This window comes from Heloderma suspectum, chromosome 1 (assembly GCF_057233095.1).
Source record: "Heloderma suspectum isolate Gila_16-S chromosome 1, 16-S_ref, whole genome shotgun sequence".
NCBI lineage: Eukaryota > Metazoa > Chordata > Lepidosauria > Squamata > Helodermatidae > Heloderma > Heloderma suspectum.
In genome coordinates, this window is record NC_139458.1 from 291995004 (window position 1) to 292018244 (window position 23241).

At 41.9% G+C, this 23241-nt stretch overlaps 1 protein-coding gene across 1 annotated transcript in view; it reads right to left on the reverse strand.

Annotated features, from left to right (window-relative positions):
* Positions 1–23241, reverse strand: part of LOC146359228 (uncharacterized) — a 120540-nt gene that overhangs the window by 45793 nt on the left and 51506 nt on the right. Inside the window, exons 4-7 of the mRNA XM_084812731.1 lie at positions 13741–13863; positions 10969–11082; positions 8043–8156; positions 6818–6931 (exon numbers count right to left, since the gene is read on the reverse strand). Of these exons, the coding sequence (XP_084668857.1) occupies positions 6818–6931; positions 8043–8156; positions 10969–11082; positions 13741–13863 (465 nt within the window). The remainder of the gene's footprint in view (positions 1–6817; positions 6932–8042; positions 8157–10968; positions 11083–13740; positions 13864–23241) is intronic.

The following is a 23241-nucleotide window of genomic DNA, read 5'->3' on the forward strand; positions in this document are numbered from 1 at the left end:
GTGTATTTAGAAGAATCTGCAGCTTCTATCGAAATGAACAAATTTCATAGTAACTAACTGAAAAAAATAAAAATAAATCTATATTTTGCCTATTGATTTGGTAGGAAAGTGGAAAAATGTGTTGCTGTTTCCTGTGCTACCAACAGTCTTATCTGTATATTGTTAAAGATTTAGCTGTCAATGTGGTGTTTTTTGTTGCTCCTTTGTTTCACCAATCCATTATTGTACAACAGGGGTGTTGAACCTCTTTCAGCCTGAGGGCCCAATTCAGTTTTGGAGAAGCTCTTGGGGGCTGCATTCCAGTGGTGGGTGGGGGGCCAAAGCCAAAAGGGGCAGGGACAAAATACAACAACAACAACAACAACAAAAACCTGCATATTGTAGCTTAAAGCTCTTGTGGCCAGTAACTCAGCCTTAGGAAGGGCATTTTAACCTTCCAGAATGCAGAAAAAAACTGCACAACAGCTGGGAAACCACCAAACAATTGGTGATTGGGGGAAAAGAGGTGGGGCCAGAGGAAGGGGGCATGGCCACCTGGGCAACCCCAGAAGGCCAGATTAGGGCCTTGGGCCTGGCGTTCCCACCCCTGCCCTGCAGCAGAAGAAGGTAGGGTCCAGCATAAAAATATACCATCAACTGTCCCTAATAGTCTCACTTTGTCAGCCTCTCCCTAATAGGTTGGTCCTTTGACAATGCCAGCCATTTTAGAGTCAACCTGTAGCTGCCAGGAGGGATGCTGGAGTGCTGTTACCTCAAAGGTCAACTAGGGAATGATATCCTGTACATTCAGGAACTATTAGCTGGAAGGATTGATGAACCAGCATTCTAGTGACCAAGGCTGCCTTTACATTAAAGAAAAACCCTCAGTCCTCCTGTTGTGGAGCTTTTCTGTGTTTACAGTGGCAGCCACGTGATTGCTGAGAATGGAAGCTTTTAGTTCTCAAGGTTCCATACAACTCAGTGAAACAGTGCCATCTAGTCACTGTTTTAATTGTGCAACACCCTGACTTAAATAGATAGTTCATTATTTCTGGATCTTTTTGAGATGGAATAACCGGGAAATACCTCTGGATGTGCGCTGGAGGCTGACAACGTCATGAAAAGGATCTGCAAACTTCTGTGAGTGAGCAATCTCAATAGCAGGATAAAATCTCCAAGTGAAGAAGCCCCAAGTTGACTGGGGGATCATTACTGATCATTACTGTTTCAAATATCCTGTAGCATGAGATCCTCCTGCTTTTCTATGACTATCCTTCATTAGTAAACTCATATTACAATCAGGTGACATTTTCCTGTCTTTCTCTGACTGAAGGCACATCATAGCGGAACCATTTTCATGGAGAGTTCAAGCCTTCTATAAGGGGCCAGTAAAGGCCAAGCAGAATATGGCCATCTGGGAATCTTGTTGTTGTTCAGTCGTTCAGTCGTGTCCGACTCTTAGCTTAGCTGTATTTTAGAAGCCAGTTTCTATTTCACATGAACATGTGTGGACAAAGTCTACAGAAAGTTTGGGAACCAAAAGAAGACTTGGAGCAGCGTTCCTGCATAAATATTTGGCCCAATTTATAGGTCATGGTCTCTGGTAACCCAATGCATATTGCTTTGCTTCCCAGACCCATGCCATCACTCCAGCTTTGACTGTCTTCCATTCCATCTTGACCAGCATATTTTGCAATAGCCCCCAAATTACAAAGATGATAAGTAAGCAGCTCAAAATTCCTGTGAGCCGATTTTGGCATGTCTGTCACTGCCCTATCAGGCTTTATTATCTCCAGATTTCAGCAGCATGGCTTACTAAGTGAAGTCATGCTGAGGACTTGCAGGAGATTCTACAACTGTCCAGATTTAACAGAAGCATTTGGTGATTCTATGTCAGAACAGAAGTAACCAGAGATAAAGTTTTTTAAATTGGGAGATATTACTTCCATATTTCAGCAGACTCCCAGATCTGAGAGATATTTGTTTTCTAATAGCTGCAACTCTCCACTGAGCCACATCACAAAATATGTAGCCTGTGATCACTGAAAGCTAATTGTTCATTTAGTCCATTATCTGTACTCTCCCCTTTTGCCTCCTTCAAAAGCTCTTAAAAACCATTTACTTATAACCTGATTTCTACTTACCACTACCCATAACAGTTTCCTATACTGAAAATCTCTCATTATTATTCCAGTTATTCCCCAATTTGGTCTGAGCTGTTCTTGTTGGCTTACTTTTTGTCACAAAATGTGTAATGGTCAATTACCATTTCAGCTTTAATCTTAACTGCTATACATTTGGGGACATGTGTCATTAGGGCTGCAACAAACAAGAACACATTGCCTTTTAAATGAAGTGCAGCTAAATTTTTGACTGAGTCATGAAAGAGTTTGGATCAAAGAACAGTATTCTTTGTCCTCCTCCACGGAAATAATTAAATGAATACCACCTCAAATTGCTCAACCGTCCTACAGCTGTTGAATGTTAAATAATGATGAGCTAGTCTGTAGCCAGTCATGTAGCATGCTAGGCATCTTTGACTGCTGATTGACTAATGGAATAGAAAAGTTGTTCCAGGTATGATCTGCTTTACATATAGCAAAATTCTACTTCCCAATTCTGCCATGTCCCAAATATACAGGATTCCACTTAGGCATTAGCCATGTACTCTTAGGTTCCATATTTTCTCTGTAGTCAATTCCTCTTTTAAACCCAATGGAGATTTTGCAATTATTTTGCCACACAAGACTGATCGTTTGCTTGACAACCTTTCTACTGTTAATTGGAAAGCGCTTTTGTCAATCACTGTTTCTGGGTGAAGATCACTGGTTACTCTGGCTATAGAAGGTTCTATTCTGCTTCATCTGGGATGAAGAAGCCAAAGTGTCTTTGGCATGAAGAATGTGTCTTTGGGAATGTGCCTCTGAAGTGAAGAAGTTCCTGAATGCTGAAAGCAATGGACAAACATTTTTATGCTCCTTTTCCATGGTGGATGGATTGCATGACTTGAGACTACACTGGGAGGTGGTTATTTGGTCAATCCTGGGACCTACTATGCGTAAAACAGGGGTAGACAACCTGGTGCCCTTCAGAGTTCTAGACTGCAACTCCCACAATCTGTAGCCATTGACCATGCTTCTTGGGGTTTATGGGAGTTGTAGTCCAAAACATGGGAGGCATCAGGTTGCCTACTCTGGCTAGGGCCTATGTGTGAGCTGGTCTTTTGAAAAATGAAAATGCTAGTTATCAAGAGGGCTCCATCTAATGGGAAAAAAAGAAATCAGTCTTGAATGGAGTTTGAGGGGGAAAGTAAGAGCAGTAAGGCAGACAGACAGAAACTCAAGCAATCTGTGATGTGGAAAATTGGAGACAGGTGGTACCAAAATATTGTGAACAAAAGTAAGATGAAGGAAGATTTATAAAATATCCTCACATGAGATACACTCAAGATATCCTTGAACAAAACTGCAAAGAATGTAAAGGAGAAGAAAAAGAAGTGGTAGAAGCAAAGGTGAGTGGCTTACATCAAGAGTGAGAAAGGATAATTGCCCCCAAAGGAAGTACCTGAAAAACCTGCACAGCTCAGTCACTGGGTAGGACAATGTGGTAATCTGTTTTCTTTTTGTTGTTCTCAAGATTAAAGGAGGTGACAGCTTTATAACCCCTTCATTTTGAAGGTTATTTTTCTCAGTCTTCTACGTATAAAAGATGAACTGTACTTATAAGGCTCTTCTTTAGGAATGAAAAGCAAAGTAATGCCCAGACAAAATTGGACAAGGAAGATTCTTCTTGGGTGGGTGAATTTTAAGTTCTTTTATACAGTGTAGAAATCAGCACTATATCCCTAAATATATATGTGAATCCCATCTTCCTGCTAATAGGAATGGTCAAAATTAAGGATGGACGAAAGTCCCTTACCTGGTCCCGCAGCTTGCTTCGCGGTGGGGGGGAGGCGCTTTGGTTCTCCCCCCAAAGTTCTTGGCGGTGGGGGCACCCCACCCCTCCCAGCCAAAATTCAAGCCGGGGGGGAGGCGCCCCATCCCTCACCGCCAAAATTCAGGCTGAGGGGAAGCGCCCCGTCTCCCCGGCCACGAAATAAAAAAAGTAAAGTAAAAAAAACCCCCAAAACACGTGATAGGCTACGTAATGATTTACGTAGCCTATCACGGCTAGATTTTCAAAGTCAGCCGTGATAGGCTACATAAATCTTTACGTAGCCTATCACGGGTGACTTTGAAAAAAAAAAAAAGCGCATACGCAAATGGCGGCGCCCATGGGCGCCGCCATTTGCGTTCCTTATTTGGGCAGGGGTAGTCTCCGTAAAGATTTACGTAGACTACGGCGAAAATAAGGGCAACGCTATTTGCGTTGCCCTTATTTTCGCCGTAGTCTACGTAAATCTTTATGTAGACTACCCGTGCCCAAATAAGGAACGCAAATGGCGGCGCCCATGGGCGCCGCCATTTGCATACACACTTTTTTTTTTTTCAAAGTCACCCGTGATAGGCTATGTGACAATTAACGTAGCCTATCACGGCTGACTTTGCAAATCTAGCCGTGATAGGCTACGTTAATCGTTACGTAGCCTATCACAGGGGCGGTTTTTTTTTTTTTAGTTTTCTTGTAATGGCGGCGGCAGCAGCCAGTTGAAAGACCGGCTGCCGCCCCCGCCCCTGATGAAGACCTGCCAAACCGCCGCCGGGACCCGCCGCCGGGAGGGACATTCGTGAAAGGCAAGTCCCATCCGGGGGGGGGCGGGGGGGTGGAGAATTTCTCCCCGAACAACCTTCAGAGGACCGAATACGTTGGCACTCGGCCCCCCGAAGTTTCGGGGAGAAATTCTCCCCCATCCCTAGTACCAGACCACCTTACCTGTCTCCTGAGAAACCTGTACGAGGGTCAAGAAGCAACTCTAAGAACCAGACATGGAACAACCGAGTGGTTCAAAATTGGGAAAGGAGTACGACAAGGCTGCATATTGTCACCCTGCTTATTTAACTTATATGCAGAGTACATCATGAGAAACGCCGGGTTGGATGAATCACAGGTCGGAATTAAGATTGCTGTGAGAATTATCAACAACCTCCGATATGCAGACGATACCACCCTAATGGCAGAAAACGAAGAGGATCTAAAGAGCCTCTTGTTGAGGGTGAAAGAGGAGAGTGCAAAAGCTGGTTTGAAACTCAGCATTAAGAAAATGAAGATCATGGCATCTGGCCCCATCACTTCCTGGTATATAGAAGGGGAAGAAATGGAAGCAGTGACAGATTTTACTTTCTTGGGCTCCAAGATCACCGCAGACTGTGACTGTAGCCATGAAATTAAAAGACGCTTGCTCCTTGGGAAGAAAGCTATGGCAAACCTAGACAGCATAGTAAGAAGCAGGGACATCACCTTGCCAACAAAGGTCCGTCTAATCAAAGCTATGGTTTTCCCAGTAGTAATGTATGGCTGTGAGAGCTGGACTATAAGGAAGGCTGAGCGCCAAAGAATTGATGCTTTTGAACTGTGGTGCTGGAGAAGACTCTTATGAGTCCCCTGGACTGCAAGGAGGTCAAATCAGTCCATCCTAAAGGCAATCAACCCTGAGCGCTCTTTGGAAGGACAGATACTGAAGCTGAAGCTCAAATATTTTGGCCACCTAATGCGAAGAGAAAACTCTCTGGAAAAGACCCTGATGCTGGGAAAGACTGAAGGCAAAAGGAGAAGGGGACAGCAGAGGATGGGATGGCTAGATAGCATCACCGATGCAATGAATATGAACTTGAGCACACTCCGGGAGAGAGCGCAAGACAGGAAGGCCTGGCGTGCTATGGTCCATTGGGTCACGAAGAGTCGGACAGGACTTAACGACTGAACAACAACAAGTCAGTTGCTAGACAGCCATAGGATATGTGGTTTTGCGGGAACTGAACTTCCCCCCTTCCACGCTACCTCGCAGGCAGCGTGGAAAAAACCCTGCACTCCGCACTCGGAAGAGGAGTGCAGAGCGGCCAAAACGGGGCGTTCCAGGGCGGGGAAGGCAGAAATGCCTATACAACACATCCTATGTGTCGTCTGGCAGCCTCCTCCCCTGCTCTGCCTTCCTAAATCAGCCGTCTAGTCGCAGATGCGGGGCAGGAGAAGCGCAGAGGAAATGATCCCCTCCGTGCTTCTCCTGCCCTGCATTGGATAGGTGGTTGCCTCTGAGTTCAGAGGCAGCTGCCTATCCCCATAGGATTGTGCCCTAAGTTAGGTTGGATCCAACCTATTGTTAATATATTAATTTTTTTGTTAGCCACCCTGAAAATTAACTCAAGGGTGGCATATAATTCTTTGTTTGGGAACAGAAACATTGATAATATCAACACTACTCTAGAATAAGTGGTTTGTAGCCAGAATAATTTTAGAAGAACAAATTTATCTGGCATGAGGAAATGTTAACACATAGGCATATCTGAGAATTAGCAACAAAATGCATTGATATATGCTAATAAAATATCCTTCTGAAAATGGATGGGTATAAATTTCACAACTGATTGCACCAAACTGAGGAAATTATGATATTTTTTTTCAGGAGGCCATGTTCTACCACATTTGTCTTTTGTGTTTGTTATATTTGTTAGTATCTCTACTAATAAATAGCTAAACTCTTTCCATAGATGATAAACAAAGTTTATTTCACATTAGTCACAGTCTAAGAGATAATTGGCTGGTCACTTCTGAAGCTTGCTTTGAGAAAATAAAGGACTAATAACGTTGCTCAGAAGAGTGAGATGAGTAGTTCAGACAAGTGACAGAAATGCTTTCTAAAGTTAATTATGTTTACTTTCCCTTCTCCCTTGGTGTTCATTACCTTTAAATGGAGCCACACATTGGCAGTAGTAATTACCAGGTTGGTCAATGCAGGTGCCTCCGTTCTGGCAGGGAAAAGACGCACACTCATCTATATCAGTTTCACAGTGAACACCTTTGAAAAGATAATTGAAGACGTAGCAAGTTAATAAGACAAGCAGCTGCCATTGATAATTGTTCAATTTGTACCTCAAGATTTCAAACCCATTTTGTGCTGAGAAGTCAGTCTAAATAAAACAAATAAGGACCTTACATATATTACTGTCAGAGTCTATTTGTTTCACTTTATCACAATCAACACCCCCCCAGGAACACATGTCTCTATATACATCTGCAAATTACTTCTCTATGTTCAGAGAATAAGTCCTTCTGCAAGATGAATGGCTGGGGAGACTGTTGGTGGGCTGTTTCCCATTGCAATCATGGCTCTATTCCACTGGAAGACAGGCTACTGTTTGTCTAATAGAGCCGGCCCAAAAACAGTGAATGCAGGGATGCTAAGAAAGTTATAGCCTTTGATTTTGAAATCTCTCAGAAAGGTAGGGGGTTGTCCTAGAATGGAATTTCAAGGTGCATAAAAAAAAGGCAATTGTCTTTTCCTGCTTAACAAAGGAGAGGAGGTCTAGGCTTTGGGTAGAATTTAAAGTCCTTCTCGTAAACAACACTTGAAATCCCAGATCTTTCCGCGGCTGATCTATAGGTGATGCAGAGTTGCTTTGATTAGATTAGGAACTGGAAAAAGACAAAGCACTAACATTTTCAGGAGGTCTCATGCCAGTGTGTAGAGGGTGGAGACATCCCCTGTCCGTTTTAATAGAGGGTTTCAACAGGAAATTTCAAGTGGGTTTTGTCCCAGCTTGGTAGATTTCTTCAGCCTTCCTTTCCAGACAGAATGGAACTTTTTGAGCCTAGGTGCTCATGAGGGGACACACAGAATGGAGTGGCAGGAAATGCTTGCTGGCAACAATAATTAAGCCCAGATTTACCCTCTCTAGGTGTGGAAATATTCATGGTCTCTTCTAGGAATGACCTTGTTCAACTTACTCAGCTAACATTCACAGACAGGACCAGTGATCTAGTTACCTGGGAATGGTAATGGAATATTGAGTTCGGGCAGATAAAGAGAAACAAGATGGAAGAAAGCAGCAGGAAATTACTCAATAACATCTTAATGTCTTGGAGGCAAGTCTTCCATAGAAAAAAGGTCCATTATTGATGCCACTCACCAGTGAAGCCAGATAGGCAGGCACAGTCATATCCACCAATCAAGTCTGTACAGGTTGAATTATGGAGACAGGGATTTGAGTGACATTCATTTATGTTGATTTCACAAGATGTGCCTATGAAATGGAAGGAGAAGGAAGGAAGACAATATTTTGCAGCACCCAGACGTTTGATCATACGACTACAGTTTTATTTTGCATTTTCATGTAAAGTAGCTCACTCCTGAGAACATTCTGTCAGTAACGTTATTATACCTTCAACTTGTCGCTGTAAAGTATTCAATAGATATTTTATTATTTCAGCTATTTCACTGGTTTTCTAAGAAAGCACAAAAGGAACACAGTCTTCACTGAGACTGAATTGATTCTCAAGACTTACGGCAGGCAATTTCCTTATCAATTTGTATCAATAAAAAGAGGAGAAAAGAAATGACATTGAAATACAACAGACTACATTTGCCATGACATGAAGAGAAATCTTCCTCCTGTTCTTGATAAGGCAGTAAATGAACTTTCTCAAAAATAAAAAAGGAAATTTCAATCAAGAAAATACCTAATACTAGTTAAAAGTCTGTGAAATTTCATGGGCAGTGTATCTTAGGGCTGCTTTGCCCAACCTGGTGCCCTCTAGATGTTTTGGACTACAAGTCCCAGTATTCCTGACCACTGGCCATACTGGCTGGGTCTGATGGGAGTTGAAGTCCAAAGCATCTGATGAGTACCATTTTGGGGATGGCTTTCGTAGAGGATGCTTTTAAGGGAGAGAACTCCAGTTCTTCTTTCTTCAGTTACTATAACTTCTGCCCTCATTACAGTTTTCAGTGAAACTTCTGACCAAGGAGGTGTTCAAATGAACATCCCTCATGCACTGAGTCAGTGAGTGGGATCACACGTACTAGCCACATCCTTTCACACCAATACATGCGCCAGCCCCACATCCAACAGCTACACATTCAGCATCAGTATGAAGGGTCCAAACATGCATAATATGTTAGGCAGCATGGTGTAGTGGTGAGAGTGTTGGACTGGAAGCCAGGAGATCTGGGTTCTAGTTGCCACAAGGCCATGGAAGCTCACTGGGTGACTTTGGGCCAGTCACAGACACTCAGCCCAAACTACCTCACAGGGTTGTTGTTGTGAGGATAAAATGGAGAGGAGGAGGATAATGTAAGCTGCCTTGGGTTCCTTGCAAGAGGAAAAAAAAGGCAGGCTATAAATGCAATAACTAACTAACTAAATAAAATGAATGTCCTTAAGGTTCCTTCACACAAGGGAGTATCCTAATTGGACTACGTATTTTCACACCTCCCCACAAATAACGCTGAATTTTTCCTCCTGCCACTTTTGTGGGAAGGAAAAGTCCAATGAAGGACTTCAGCCTTCAACCAGCCCTACTCTCACCACACCGTTAACATCTATCAGCTTCCCAGAAATCACACCAAGTCTGATTGCATCAAATGCCAACTGAAAAGTCCAACCTAACAAATATATCTGTGGTCATGATCCAGCAACCATTACATATTTTTAAGTCCCACTTAAGTTCTCTCACTGATTTCAATGAAGAGAAAATTAAGATGTACTAAGATTGTGTTTAACTCTACTGCTCAAATCTTTGGGATTTCCATATGCTTACCTCTGAATGGATTGTGCCCCAGATTATTATTCATGGAAACAAACTCTATAGTTTATATATAAAAAAGCACATTTCTGATTCAGCAAACTCAGCATAACCTACTAGCCAGGGATCATCTGCCAGGTGCCTGAGAATCCCGATCCCTCCCTGTTTTGGGAGTCCTTGGCAGGCAATAAACAGGCTTATCAAAATGCTGGCTGGTTTCCATACACAGCTAGTGCTTTGCATACAGCTTGACTGGTCACAGGTTGTGCAGGCCTGCCCTACAGAGAGGCCAAAACACAAACTGAAAATGAGTAATATTATTATTACTGTTTACTACCATGGTATTCCATATCATCACAATATGCTGACAAATGAACTGTCATGGACTTTTCTCTTATCTTCCCTGCACCCAAAAGAGAAAGGCTGGGTTTGATCCAGAGCTTTATTCTGCCGGTGGGAACATCCCACAGCAGAGTTCTGCTCAGAAAGCTCCTGCTAGTGGAAAGGGGAGGAAGGTGATTTCTGTTGATTCCCCCTCCCTCTCTACACCCCAGGGCCACCTCCGAAGCAAATCTCCTGAGCAGATTTTCAAGGGACTTAAAGGGGGGGGGGAATTAGCAAAGATTGCCTCCACCCTCATTTGGCCAGTGGGAAAGCTCTGCTGGATCAAAAGCCTCCCACTGATAGGAGGAGCCCCTCTGTCTGCAGGGGGCTTCTATTGGATCCAGCCCAATGAATAGGAATTGACAAGCACCGCTACACTAAGGTTGCAATCCTATGCATGTTTAGAGAGAGAAAAGGCCTACAACTCCCAGCATGCCCCAGCCAGCAATGCTGGCTGGGGCATGCTGGGAGTTGTAGGCCTTTTTTCTGTCTAAACATATATAGGATTGCACCAAAGTTAGGTATCTCCATATTTCAGTATGGCTTGCACTCCTTTCCCAAGATAAAAAAAATTAATAATAGCCATTGCTCCAGCACTAGACTGAAGTAGCCAAGGATCTGAACTATTATTTGTTTTTGTTTATAGAAAGCTCTTATTAGCAGATTGTAGTCATTTTTAGGATTAAAGGTAGATGAAATGCTTCTGCAGTTCTAGCCTGGAATGAAGTTAACAGCACAATCCTATGCATACTTACTGGAGAATAACTGAATTCAATGGGACTTGGGAATAAAACATGCATAGGATTGTGCTGAACTTTCCTGCATATAATACTTGGTATGAATTGTATTTTAAAGACTGATAGTTATAGGACATCCTCTGAAATCAATAATTGAACAGATTGGGTTTTGTTTGGTTTTGTTGGTTACCTTGGAATCCATTAGAACACAGGCAGTTGAAGCCATTAAGCTGCTCTACACACGTAGCACCATTGTGACATGGGTCACTTCGGCATTCATCCACTTCTGTGTCACAATTGCTGCCTGGAAAGAAATGAAGAATTCATTTCATGAGAAGCATGCCATGGGACAGCATGGGTGGGAACAACAGCAACAGACAGATAAGCAATGCACATAGAATTTAACTAATATGAGTTTTAATTTGCATGCAGGGGATGTCATATTTTCCTATGTCAGTAACTTTTTAAGCCATTCAAGTAATACCTCATGAAGAGCAAGTACTGCTATTTGTTCTACAACTGGGTGTAACATTCTTGGTCCGAGATATTCCTTTCAGTATTTTCTTCTCTGAGTGCAATTCAGAGGATATTAGGCATTCCTACGACCTCTTCCAAGCAATGTATTTATTTATAGAAGGTATTTATAAGCCACCTTTTAGAGGAAATGGTTTCAAGAATCTATGTTGAGGTCCCAGCGTTTGGACTTCATCTAGCCAAAGTCAGGCACATGCTTAACTCTCACACTGAAATCAGTGGGACTATAACTGTCATATATGTTTCTTGATGCAGTTGTAGTGATTTATAGAGCCAAGAAAACATTTTATTTCAGCGTTTGCATTCAAAGGTAAACTCAGACCCATTAGAGATATTTAGAAAAGAGCCTTTAATGGTATAGTACAGCATTCCCCAACCTGGTTCCCTCCAGATGTTTTGGACTAAAGCTCCCAGCATTCCTGGCTGTTGGCCATGCTGGCTGGGGCTGATAGGAGTTGACATCCAAAACATCTGGACGACTTCGGGTTGGGGAAGGCTGCTCTAGTATATGGAAATTCTTCCCTCTGTAAATAGTCTTCTAAAAAAAGAAGTTGGACAGTAATAAAATGAGTCAATGACTCATTAGCATTCTGATATATCTTTTTAAAATCAGTTGTAAGAATCGTAAAACATGGTGGATTTTTATTTTTTACTATTCTGCAGCCATAGGAAATGATTCAGCCAAAGTCAAAGCACACTTAAGCCCAACTTGTTTTCAGTAAGAAAGAAGTAAGTATGTGCTTAACTTCCCACTGATATCAGTGAGACTTGAGGCTGACAGTGCAATCCTAATGCATGTTTACTCAGGAGTAAGTCCTGCTGTGTTCAGTGGGACTTCCTGTCTACCTAATAAGCATGTTTAGGATTTTAGCCAGTATTCATTTTAGAGTAAAAAAGACCTTCCATTTTCTTCCAAAGGAATAATTTCCTGTGGAAAAATGGCATACAAAATTAAAATATCATATGAATAATATAAGTTACTGAGAATTGCCTTAATTTTTTTAAAAAACATCTCAGTCGACTTACATGACTATGCCAAGAAAACCAACAACATGAGAAGGAACAAGACGTCTTGTTAATTATACACTTTTTGATAGTGTTATGATTGTATTAGGAAGTGGTGATCAATGGCTCCACAGCAAACCACAGGCAGGACAGTTCTTTGCTACAAAAGAACAAATCCTTCAGCTTATGAAATTCCTGCCTGGATTCTTGTCTAAATACATAGTCTCTTTAAAATGCCACCAATAGTTTTGTTTCCATGTATCTGCATTTAGGAAGAATGTTTAATTTTCACAGGAACACTTTACAGTTAATACTAATCAATAATACTGAAGCAAAAATAAACAGTGAAAGAAAAGCTCCAGTGGACAGGGGAACAAAGTCATCTCTGACCCTCCTACCTGACATGTGATTGACAGGACAGAACTGGCGCAGAGCAAGGAGGGGGGTATTATGCATTTTCAGCTACAAGGGAATTATGGCAGAGAATCCTGTAGGCAGAGTGGTGAAGAAAGAAGAGAGAGAATTCTACTGCAGATTTCACTTTACTTCCTCTTCCTAATAGCCAGACCCAGAGAAGCTGTGATTAACTAATGAGGGGTTGAGCAGTTTTCTGCCATGGTCCTAGCCACTTAAGCATTCTGGTCTGACTCTGAGTCACTTAAGCAGTGCATAGATGAATAAACAGTCCATTTTAAAGGAACTTATGTAATGTTGGCCATTCTCTCATGAGAATAGGGTGCAGTTTGGGACTGGAGAAAAAAATGCCACCACTCTAACATTCAAATAAAGGGCAGTCCTCCAGTAGCCTTTCAAACAGAAAACTGTCCTCTGTAGAAGAAGATACATACCCATCTTAGGTCTAGTTCAAACATGCTGGGTAGTGTGCTGTTGTTCCTGGGTGCTCATGGGACCCCCCACTCACACAATGGTGCTTTGGTACTTTTAAAAATAACATGAAACAAGGAGAAACATGCATTTCTGGAATGGGGCAGGTCGATGGAGCTTGCAGAAGGGAGCTCTGTGTCTGTTCCAATCTGGGAATATGTCTGGGGTTATTTTTAGACATGCCCAAGCCTCATTGTAGAAGTGGTGGGTCCCTTGAGTGCAACAGAACCAGCAGTGGCAGAACAGTCCCATTGTATACTGCCTTCAGCATGCCCCCTAATGTCTTGCTCATGCAAACTGCAGGTGCTGTCTATTTAGGCCCCAAGAGGATGTGCGAATTCATACAGTCAGCATCTCTGTGTGTTCTCTGCTGGGTCAGGAATGCAACAGAAGCCCATGTGCTCCCATGAGTGATCACATGGGAAACACAAGCATCTGAATTGGGCCATATATACCTGAAAGATAACAACATTGAGGAAGAGCATTTTTCTTTTTAGCCTGATGAATGGATTTAAAGTAAATTTAGAGTCAAACCTACCTATAAAACCAGGTGCACAGAAACAACGATAACCATCAAATTCATCCTTACAGAGACTGAAAGCTCCACATGGCTGTGATAGGCAGCTGCCAATATTTGTTTCACAGAATTCACCAGTAAAACCTGTTCAACATAGAGAGGAAAACACAGAGAATTCTTCGCAAAATCTTGTAAGAAAAAAGTATTATTGTTCAGCAAGGTAAAGAGAAGAGAAAACCACTACCAATATTACTTTTCCTAGTATTTAGTTGTTAATATTGTAATGGCATTTTTAAGTTGAAATATTTTCCACAAAAATAAATGACAAAATCACTCCCAGCATGTTTATGGCTTCTTTTTCGAATTATTGACTAAGTATTCTTGACATCTTGGTTGCCAGAGGACAATACTGAAAGTTACAGGAGAAAGGGGGGGGTCACACTCTTTGTGAAGCACATCTACAGCACATCTACGATGGCGAGTGGGCATGCTTCAGAGTTGATAGTCTGGGCTTACAAAAGCCCCCCATCAGTCAGAGGCTCACATCAGTGAAGTAACTGCAAGCACTACCCTCATCACTGACATTGCTCCTTTGCTCAGCTGTCACACACTGTCATGGACCAGTGATGCCCTGTACTGTGTGTGGAAGGGAAACCAGGTGAAATAGTGTGCCCCACACCTTTTTTACCTTTCCCTTCCACTGGTGTTTTCCACTGCTACAATGTAGAAATCTCCCCGCCCCCCCGGCTGTCTTCATCAAAGCAGCCTTGAAACTCCTTGGACCTCAAATATCTACCTTTGTGGATATATAGAATAGATGTGAAGTGAGTAACTCAACAAGAAAAGAGACCACAGAGTTTCAAACAACAAAGTTTAAAAGTTTACTGAAAAATTGTTAAAAAGAAAATGTTTTAACCTTTGAATGGATGCACATATACAACATACAAAAAACCATAAGAGCCACAGGGTAATATAATAACCAGGAATAACAATGTCCAGCTAATCTAACTAGACTGTGTCCCTATTTTATCCAAGTCCTTTCCCAGCGATATCTTACTTCCATGGCTTCAGCATTCTCTTATCCAGTTCTCCAGTTGCAGCATGTTTTTCCTTCCTCTAGGACTCTGGACTTCTCTCTATGTTTCTCTTCTGATCTGAACCTCCTCTCAATTTCTTTGAGTTTCTGCCTTTCTGCCTCAGGCTTTTATATCTTAAAAAACATCCTGTTCCCTCCCATCTCCCACAAAATAGGAGGGCAATTTCTTCCTCACCTTTGCCCTAAATTTCTATCTCCTGAATCCTTCCCCTGACCTTCAGTTGGTGGTTGCAAACTATTTTTCCCTTTCTTCCTCTGCAGACATTCTGACACCTAAACCTCATTATCTCTCTGACCTTCTACTGAACCTTCTGCCCACTTCCTTATCTCCTCTTCTTCTGCAGACACTCTGGCTCCATGAGCATTCTGCACACCTTTGGCTTCTTGAACCAACATTTTGGGTCTAATAATCTTTAATTAAACTCTTCACCTTTTGGCTGGTACGAGCCAACAGACTCAGAGGTTAAGCCTATAATATCCAAAAAGCAAACTATATACAAAAATGGAAGACATTTCACATACACCTTAAATGAAACTTAAGACTTGCAAACAAATATCCCAGTAAGGAGAGGGGACTGTCATACCCAGATTCCCTCAGAACAGGTCAGGAAATTTTGATGGGAGAACAACAGCAGTGGCTTGCTCCATCTCTCTCTCCTCATTTTTTGTGGGTGCTTTCTGCTCCCATTTTGGCCACATTTCTCCTCCCACAGTTCCATACTTGAGACCTGCTATTTAAGGAGGCAAGGAGGCATTCACCCACCCCATGTTTCAGAACCCATGCAATTAGTCAGCACAGTACCAATATTCTGTTTACTGTGTGGGGGTATTAAAAAAAATGACAACAAATGCTGTGCTAATACACAGCTTTTTTTCCCCCCAAACTGATCTTGAATATATCCAAAAGCTAGCTTTTGAGCCTTAGTGTGAAACTTGTCCCTTGCCCCTGAAATCTACCCCTCCTTGATGAAACTTGAAATGGTATCCTTCTCTGCTTCCTGACTTGGTCATTTGTGTCAAGTTCTTGGTATATGCAAAAATGCTATAGAGACTACACTACCAGGGCACTTCATATATTTGTTTAGGTATACCTGCAAAATCTATCCCAAAGGAAGTACTCTCCAATAATCTATGGTATTACTAACAAGGATTGTGGTCCTTCCTCAGACAGTTAGATATATTCTTAGTATGAAAAGTTCACCTGTACTTAATTAGTTATCAGATGGGCCACATCAAACTCAAGGTAGATTCGTACATACCTGCAACAATCAATACAGCTGCTTTTTGGTGGTATGATATGAAAATACAGTAACAGTAATATCATGAGATGTCATGAAAATATAGTAATAGGGACTTCCGGTTGGGACCGATATCACTCTGATAGCTTCCCACGGGTCTCCGTGGGAGCTTTCTCAAACAACTTTTTAAAAGGTTGAAAAACCTTTTCATCTCCCCCCTGGAATGGAAAGGGGGGGCAAAGCATCAGCTCTGAACAACATCTTGGAGAAAGGTAACTCTCATGCGATAGTGGGGGTGGGGCTGGATTCCAGAATTATCTCCCCAGAGCTTTACTAACGCAAAAAGCTGTACTGAGACTCCTATTTTATAGGATAAAACAGGGCTGACGTGTTCCATAATAATATATGCTTTAAGAAATATCAACAACCTCTGAGGGATGATTTAAGAAATGTTAACAATATTTGAGAACATCTGAGGTCCTGTAAGATCTGTTCAAGAGAATAAAGGAGCTGGCATCTACTCTCCCTGCATCCTCTGTGTCAAAAGTGTCGAAGACAGATATTGGGGAATTATTTACGCTGATGAAGACTTTTATCTTTGCAATTTACCGAGCAAATTAAAAGGCTGGATTTAATCCAAAATTCCATCACCGCCCTGCAAGGAGCTGTAGATTTAATTAATGCGTCACGGCAAAAAATGGAGACGACAATTAATGAGCTTGAAAACTGAGTGGCAGGAAATGAAACTACATCACAAATTTGTTTTAAAAATATCTCTGATGGAATCTCTTAACTGGAGGCCTTGATAAAAAGATCCAATGTATGGATTATGGGGAAATCTGCCTAATGATGTAAAATTGGCTATTTTTGTGGATAAACTTTTGCATGAGATACTCCCTATTTCATCTGATTATTTACTTGATATTGAGCAGGCATTTCGTGTGCCAAATGCTAAAGGGACTGATTACACCATCATAGTTCAATTTGCAAAAGTCTCCACAAAGAATTATATCTAGGGATGTACGAAAGGGACTTACCTTGTCCCGCAGCTTTTTTCGCGGTGGGGGGGAGGCGCTTCGCTTCTCCCCTGAAGTTCATGCAAGTGGGGGGTGTCTTCCCGCCTCGCCCGGCTGAAATTCAGGCCAGGGGGAGGCTTCCCGCCTCACCCCCAGCTGAAATTCAGGCCGGGGAGAAGCGCCCCATCTCCCCGGCCGCAAACTTCAACAGCAAAGTAAAAAAAAAAACACCCCGTGATAGGCTATGTAACGATTTACGTAGCCTATCATGGCTAGATCTGCAAAGTCAGCCGTGATAGGCTACGTTAATCGTCACGTAGCCTATCACGGGTGACTTAAAAAAAAAAAAGCGCGTACGCAAATGGCGGCCCCCATAGGGAGCCGCCATTCGCGTTCCTTATTTGGTCGCTGTAGTCTACGTAAAGATTTACGTAGACTACGGCGAAAATAAGGGCAACGCAAATAGCGTTGCAACTACATCAAAGAGATGGTGAATAAAAGAAGGCAATTTATCAAGGCAAAGAATATGGCAAAATAAATGAACTTACAATTTACTTAAAATATCCTGCTACACTTTGTATTGTGTCTGAAGGTCAGATGAAGAAGTTTTTAAATCATCAAATGGTGGAGGGGCTTAATGTAAAAATGCGTGAGAATTCTGCTACAACCCCATGAACTGGAATCTTTAAACAAGCTTTGTTAACTGCTTGTGCTTAGTCTATATGACTCATTCAGAAGATAAATTCAGAAGATAAATGATTATATTTATATTGGTTTACTCTCTTTTCTCTTTTATTTTTTCTGGCTTTTCTTTATATTTTTTATTTTAAAACAGATAATATATCTAGTATAAAATTTATTACTGATGATTGAAGGTTTATATTAAATTTTATTATTATATAATACTATATATATATTTCTTTATTATTATTATTACATATATGTATGTATATATATATATATATATATATATATATATAACTATAGGCTTTTAGAAATGAATTGTAGACTTGTTTCTTTGATATAAGATTGATGATATGATATAGAAATGTAAGGTAGTTTATTAATAGGAATGTATGAAAGTCACCTTTTCGACGGGGTGATTCGCGGTGGGGGGGAGGCGCTCTGCACCTCCCCCTGAAATCCTGATCCAGCCAGCTCCGCTCCACGGAGATTCTGCGGAGCCACTGGCCAGGGCCAATCACAGCCGGACATCTGGCCGCTGGGCAGCCTTCCAGAGGAAAAAAAAAACCACGCGTACGCAAATGGCAGCGGCTACAGCGGCCGCCATTTGCGTTCCCTTTTTTTTTTTTGCTGTTTTAGCCTATGTAAATGTTTATGTAAGCTATTATGGCAAAAAAAAGGGGAACACAAATAGCGTAGTGGGCACCATTTGTGTTCCTTTCCCCCCACCATTTTAGCCTACATAAATATTTACGTAAGCTATTACTGCAGAAAAAAGGAATGCAAATAGCGCCCACTATGCTATTTGCGTTCCCCCCTTTTTTTTTGCCGTAATAGCTTACATAAATATTTATGTAGGCTAAAACTGCGAAAAAAGGGAATGCAAATGGCGGCCGCCGTAGCCACCATCATTTGTGTACGCGGTTTTGTTTTGTTTTGCTTGCCGTGATAGCCTACATAAGTATTTACGTAGCCTATCACGGCAAAGGCAGCTACGCAAATGGCGTGGTGGCTGCCATTTGAGTCTGCAGCAGCCGGCCAAGAGACCAGCTGCCGCTGCCGGAGCCGCCACCGCTGGAACATCCGCCCCAGGTAAGCTTCGTCCCGGGGGGGATTCCACGGGGTGGGGGTGGGGGTGGGAGGCCGTTCCACCACGGGTTTCAGGGTGCCGAATGCCAGTGCATTCGGCCTCACTGAAATCCGTGGCGGAATTCTCCGCCATCCCTATTTATTAAACTCTAAGATTGTTAAGGTTATAGATATAGATTTTAACATAGAATGGCATCGGAGGCCAGGGGTGTTTGAGTTTAAACTTAATTTTTTAAGGGGGAGGGAAGGGGAGGGATTTTTTTCTTTTTTTCTTTACTTCCTTTCTTCCTCCCTTTCCCCCTTTTTCTCTTTTTTCTTCCTCTCTTTTTTTCTTCTCTCTTTGTTATTGTGGTGTCCTCATCAGAATATTGTACGGTTGGGAAACTGAAGTATTGATTAGGTTGTTGGTAATTTTGGTATTATTTCATTTATAAAAATAAAATAAATAAAAATATATTTTTTAAAAAAGAAAATATAGTAACAGTAACATCATGAGATGTCTTTTTTTAGTGCTGCTTGGAAGGTTCTCCAGCTTGAGCTTTATCTGATGAGAAGAAATACCTTTCTGTCGCTCAGATGGGCATGTTGGATTTACTGGAAGCACCACCCCCAAATACAGATATTATAACTATTATTTTAGGACAATTGGGGATCATCTTATTTGAATTTTCCCTGGAGCAATAAGCTCCATGCAGTGGTAAGATTGTGACATTCAACCTTTTTATTTGCTAGAAAGTAATGGTTTTGTTTAGGTGGAAAAGGTATCTTGTGCAAACTAGGAATGACAATGCTGCACAATTTAAATCAAGAATCTGCAACACAAATGTAAAGGACTAGAAGAACAAGAGACTGTAGAGAAGGAAAGAAGCAGCATCTTCTCTAGTTTCTGAAAAAATGATACGTTACTCTTGACAAGTCAGCTAGCTTAGCCTCATGAAGGTTTAAATTATGCATTTTCTTCAAATTAGAGTCTTCAAATCTAAATTAACTTCTTGAAATTGGATTGCAATTTTAGATTTAAATATTTTCAAATCTAACATAACATATTTAGCTCCTTTGCCATATCATGTTTTTTTTAAAACCCTACAATAGATGCAAAAGGCATGTAATTCCCTGAATTCCAGAAAATCTGGATGCTCTCACTGCTGTTGGCAGTGCAGTTGATTAGTGTTTCAAGTTCTGTAAAGGATCTTATTTCCAGGGCAATTGTTTGAAGAAGAAATTGTTGATGCCAGCAGAACGAGAATGTGAAAGATCTGGAAATAAGTGTCCATTACAATTCTGTGAGCACAAGCAATAATACTGATTTTATACTTGCTCTTGAATGACATATCTGTGCTTTGCTTTATTTTTAAACAACCAAAACAACACAGACAATAGGATTTATAGTAAAAGTGGAAAGTTTGCTAGCAGACTATTAGAAGTGCCCAACACCATGAATTCTTAATGAACTTCTTTTACAGAACCTTTATGTAGCAATGTATGATTTGTTTCTTGTGTGTGTGTGTCTATGTATGTGTTTTAAACAAAATCCATAACAATGTAAAAATCAGGAGGAATCTGCTCTATTGGATTTTGTGTGTGAAATTCCCCAATCCACACAACCCAGAAATGAATGCAGACCCAGACACACTTTGTGTTCAGAAATCCATGCATTTCAGGACTGCTGATGGATTCCATGGAACAGGAAAAATGCATCCGATAAAATGTGTACATTTGAAAAGTGTGCAAAGCAAAGGGGAGGACACAACGGGGGTTGTGCACATGAGGCCCGTACTGCTGGCAGTGATGTAGCACTTCTGGGGTCAAGCCCTCAAACATGTGGAAATGCTCATTTCTGGAAAGGCCAGATAGCGCCCCTTCCAGGAATGGGTGTTTGCGTTCATTTGGGGGCTTGCCCCTGGAAGCACTACATCACTGCCGCCAGCAGCAGGGGCTGTGTGTACACTGGGACCAGCGAGTCTGGAAACACATGGAAGGCCCCCATTAGATCCTGCAGAAAATGTGTACATTTCACATGTGTACATTTAAAAAATGCATTTGAACATGGTTTCGAGACTGGGAGGATGCATACAAAAATATATACAATTTGGAAAAAAAATGCACAGAAGAATGCACACATTTCTTAAAATATTAAAAAAAAAAATGTATCTGTACAGATTTTTTTCCATTAAAAAATGGCCAAAACATCTGCATGGAACTGGCATGGAACAGACTTGGAGGCAGGAAAAAGAGGAAGTCCATGGAGTCATATCTGACAGGTCTGCTCACCCCTGTGCAAGCTATCTTTCTTTAAGAGCAGTTCAGTAACCACTTAATTAAAACTAGTGCAATGTAAATGACATTAAATGAATTAAGTAATATGTAGGGATGTACGAAAGTGACTTACCTTTCGCGGATTATGTTGATGGTGGGGGGGAGGCGTTCCATCCTTCCCCCCGGAATCCTGGCCGGGGGGGGAGGCGCTCCGTTCCTCCCCACGGAATCCTCGAATGGCTGGTTGTGCTCTGCGGCAGCTCCGCGGAGCAGCTGGCCAGGCCCAGCCCAGCCAGGCCAGAGCTATCCGCAGCCGAATTTCCGGCCGCAGAGGGCTCAGGGTAGAAAAAACCCCACCAAAAAAAAAAAAAAACGCGTACGCAAATGGCGGCGGCTACGGCCACCGCCATTTGCGTTCCTTCTTTTTGGCAGTCTTAATCTACGTAAATATTTACATAGACTATGACGGCGAAAATCAAGGGGAATGCAAATAGCGTAGCGGGCGCTATTTGCGTCCCCTTTTGATTAACTGTTTTAGCCTACGTAAATCTTTACGTAGGCTAAAACAGTGAATCAAAAGGGGACGCAAATAGCGCCCACTACGCTATTTGTGTTCCCCTTGATTTTCACCGTTATAGTCTACGTAAATATTTACGTAGATTAAGACGGGGAGAAGAAGGAACGCAAATGGTGGCGGCCATAGCCGCCGCCATTTGCGTATGCGTTTTTTTTTTTAAACTCACCCCCAACCATGATAGACTACGTAAAGATTTACGTAGCCTATCACGTCTTTTTTTTCTTTTTTTTTTAAACCTAGCCATGATAGGCTACGTAAAGATTTACGTAGCCTATCACATCTTTTTTTTTTTTTTCACAAGCCTGGAAATGGCGGCAGTGGCAGCCAGTCGGAAGACCGGCCGCCACTGCTGCCAAAGCTGCCGCTGGAGCCACCGCCCGGAAGATCTGCCCCAGGTAAGTCTCGTCCCGGGGGGGATCCGTGGGGGTGGAGGGGGGGTGGCAGGCTGTTCCGCCACAGATTTCAGGGGGCCAAATGCACTGGCATTCAGCCTCACCGAGATCCGTGGTGGAATTCTCTGACATCCCTAGTAATATGATGGTTATTTTCCAGCAATGGAACATTTTTACTTATCTTTAAGCAAACATACTAGTTCCCAGGCTGCAGTATTTATATTTACTAGTATGGTAAGTTACAAGAGTCAATTGAAAACAAGGATGGTTGAGATACACATTTATCATATGCTAGGCATTTATCAAATTCCTTTCATTAAAGAATTTGCAACAATTTACATAATTTACCTTAATATGTAACATTTAGTGTATTGTCCCCTATTCCATTCAACTTTTCCTCAGTAGAAACTTGTGTATTTACCTACGAATAAATATGTGTAAATTTCAAGAAAGTAAAAAAAAAAATCCGATACTCCACAGACTTCACACGGCCTGAGGGGTCCGCTCCGCAGTGGATTCCACAGGTCGGATTCTTAGAAATCTGAGTTCATTTTAGTCCATCTCAAATTTCTCCAGCATCCCTAATCTCAAGCATCCCTACCTCTGTCCCTGATAAGTCCAACTATCCTAATTCCAAATGTATGGTGGCTGGCTGTGCTTCCAGAATGGACAGGCAAATGCATTCTGCCAATGCTGGGAGACCTCTGCAGCATAAACGTTTTTGAGAATCTCAAGTAAATCTGGCGATGCACTGAAATAGAGGAGTAGATTAAAGGGTAGTGTTGAAAGGCGTTTTACATTTTTGTGCCATGAAGTTGTCTGCTCAGTGATTGCAAAACACTTTGCAAATGAAAAGGATTTTATTAACAATACGGTCTGAATAGGGATGCATAGAGTCTAGAGGGAGCTGCTATAGAATGGAGAGAAATGAGTCCATACCAACAGTGTAAGCCAGGATGCAGGAATCTGACAACACACGAAGAGAAGCAATTCCTGCTAGACAGAAATTGACACTGAATCCTCTGGGGAACACCTCACTAGGCCTTGTGGGAATTTCAAAACACCATTCCTCATATCCCAAATGGCAATATACATCTGCATCTATTTCACTAGCACCTCACTCACAGTAAAGGTTTTTGTCAGAACCTCAAGAGTTTGACATGCATTCATCCAG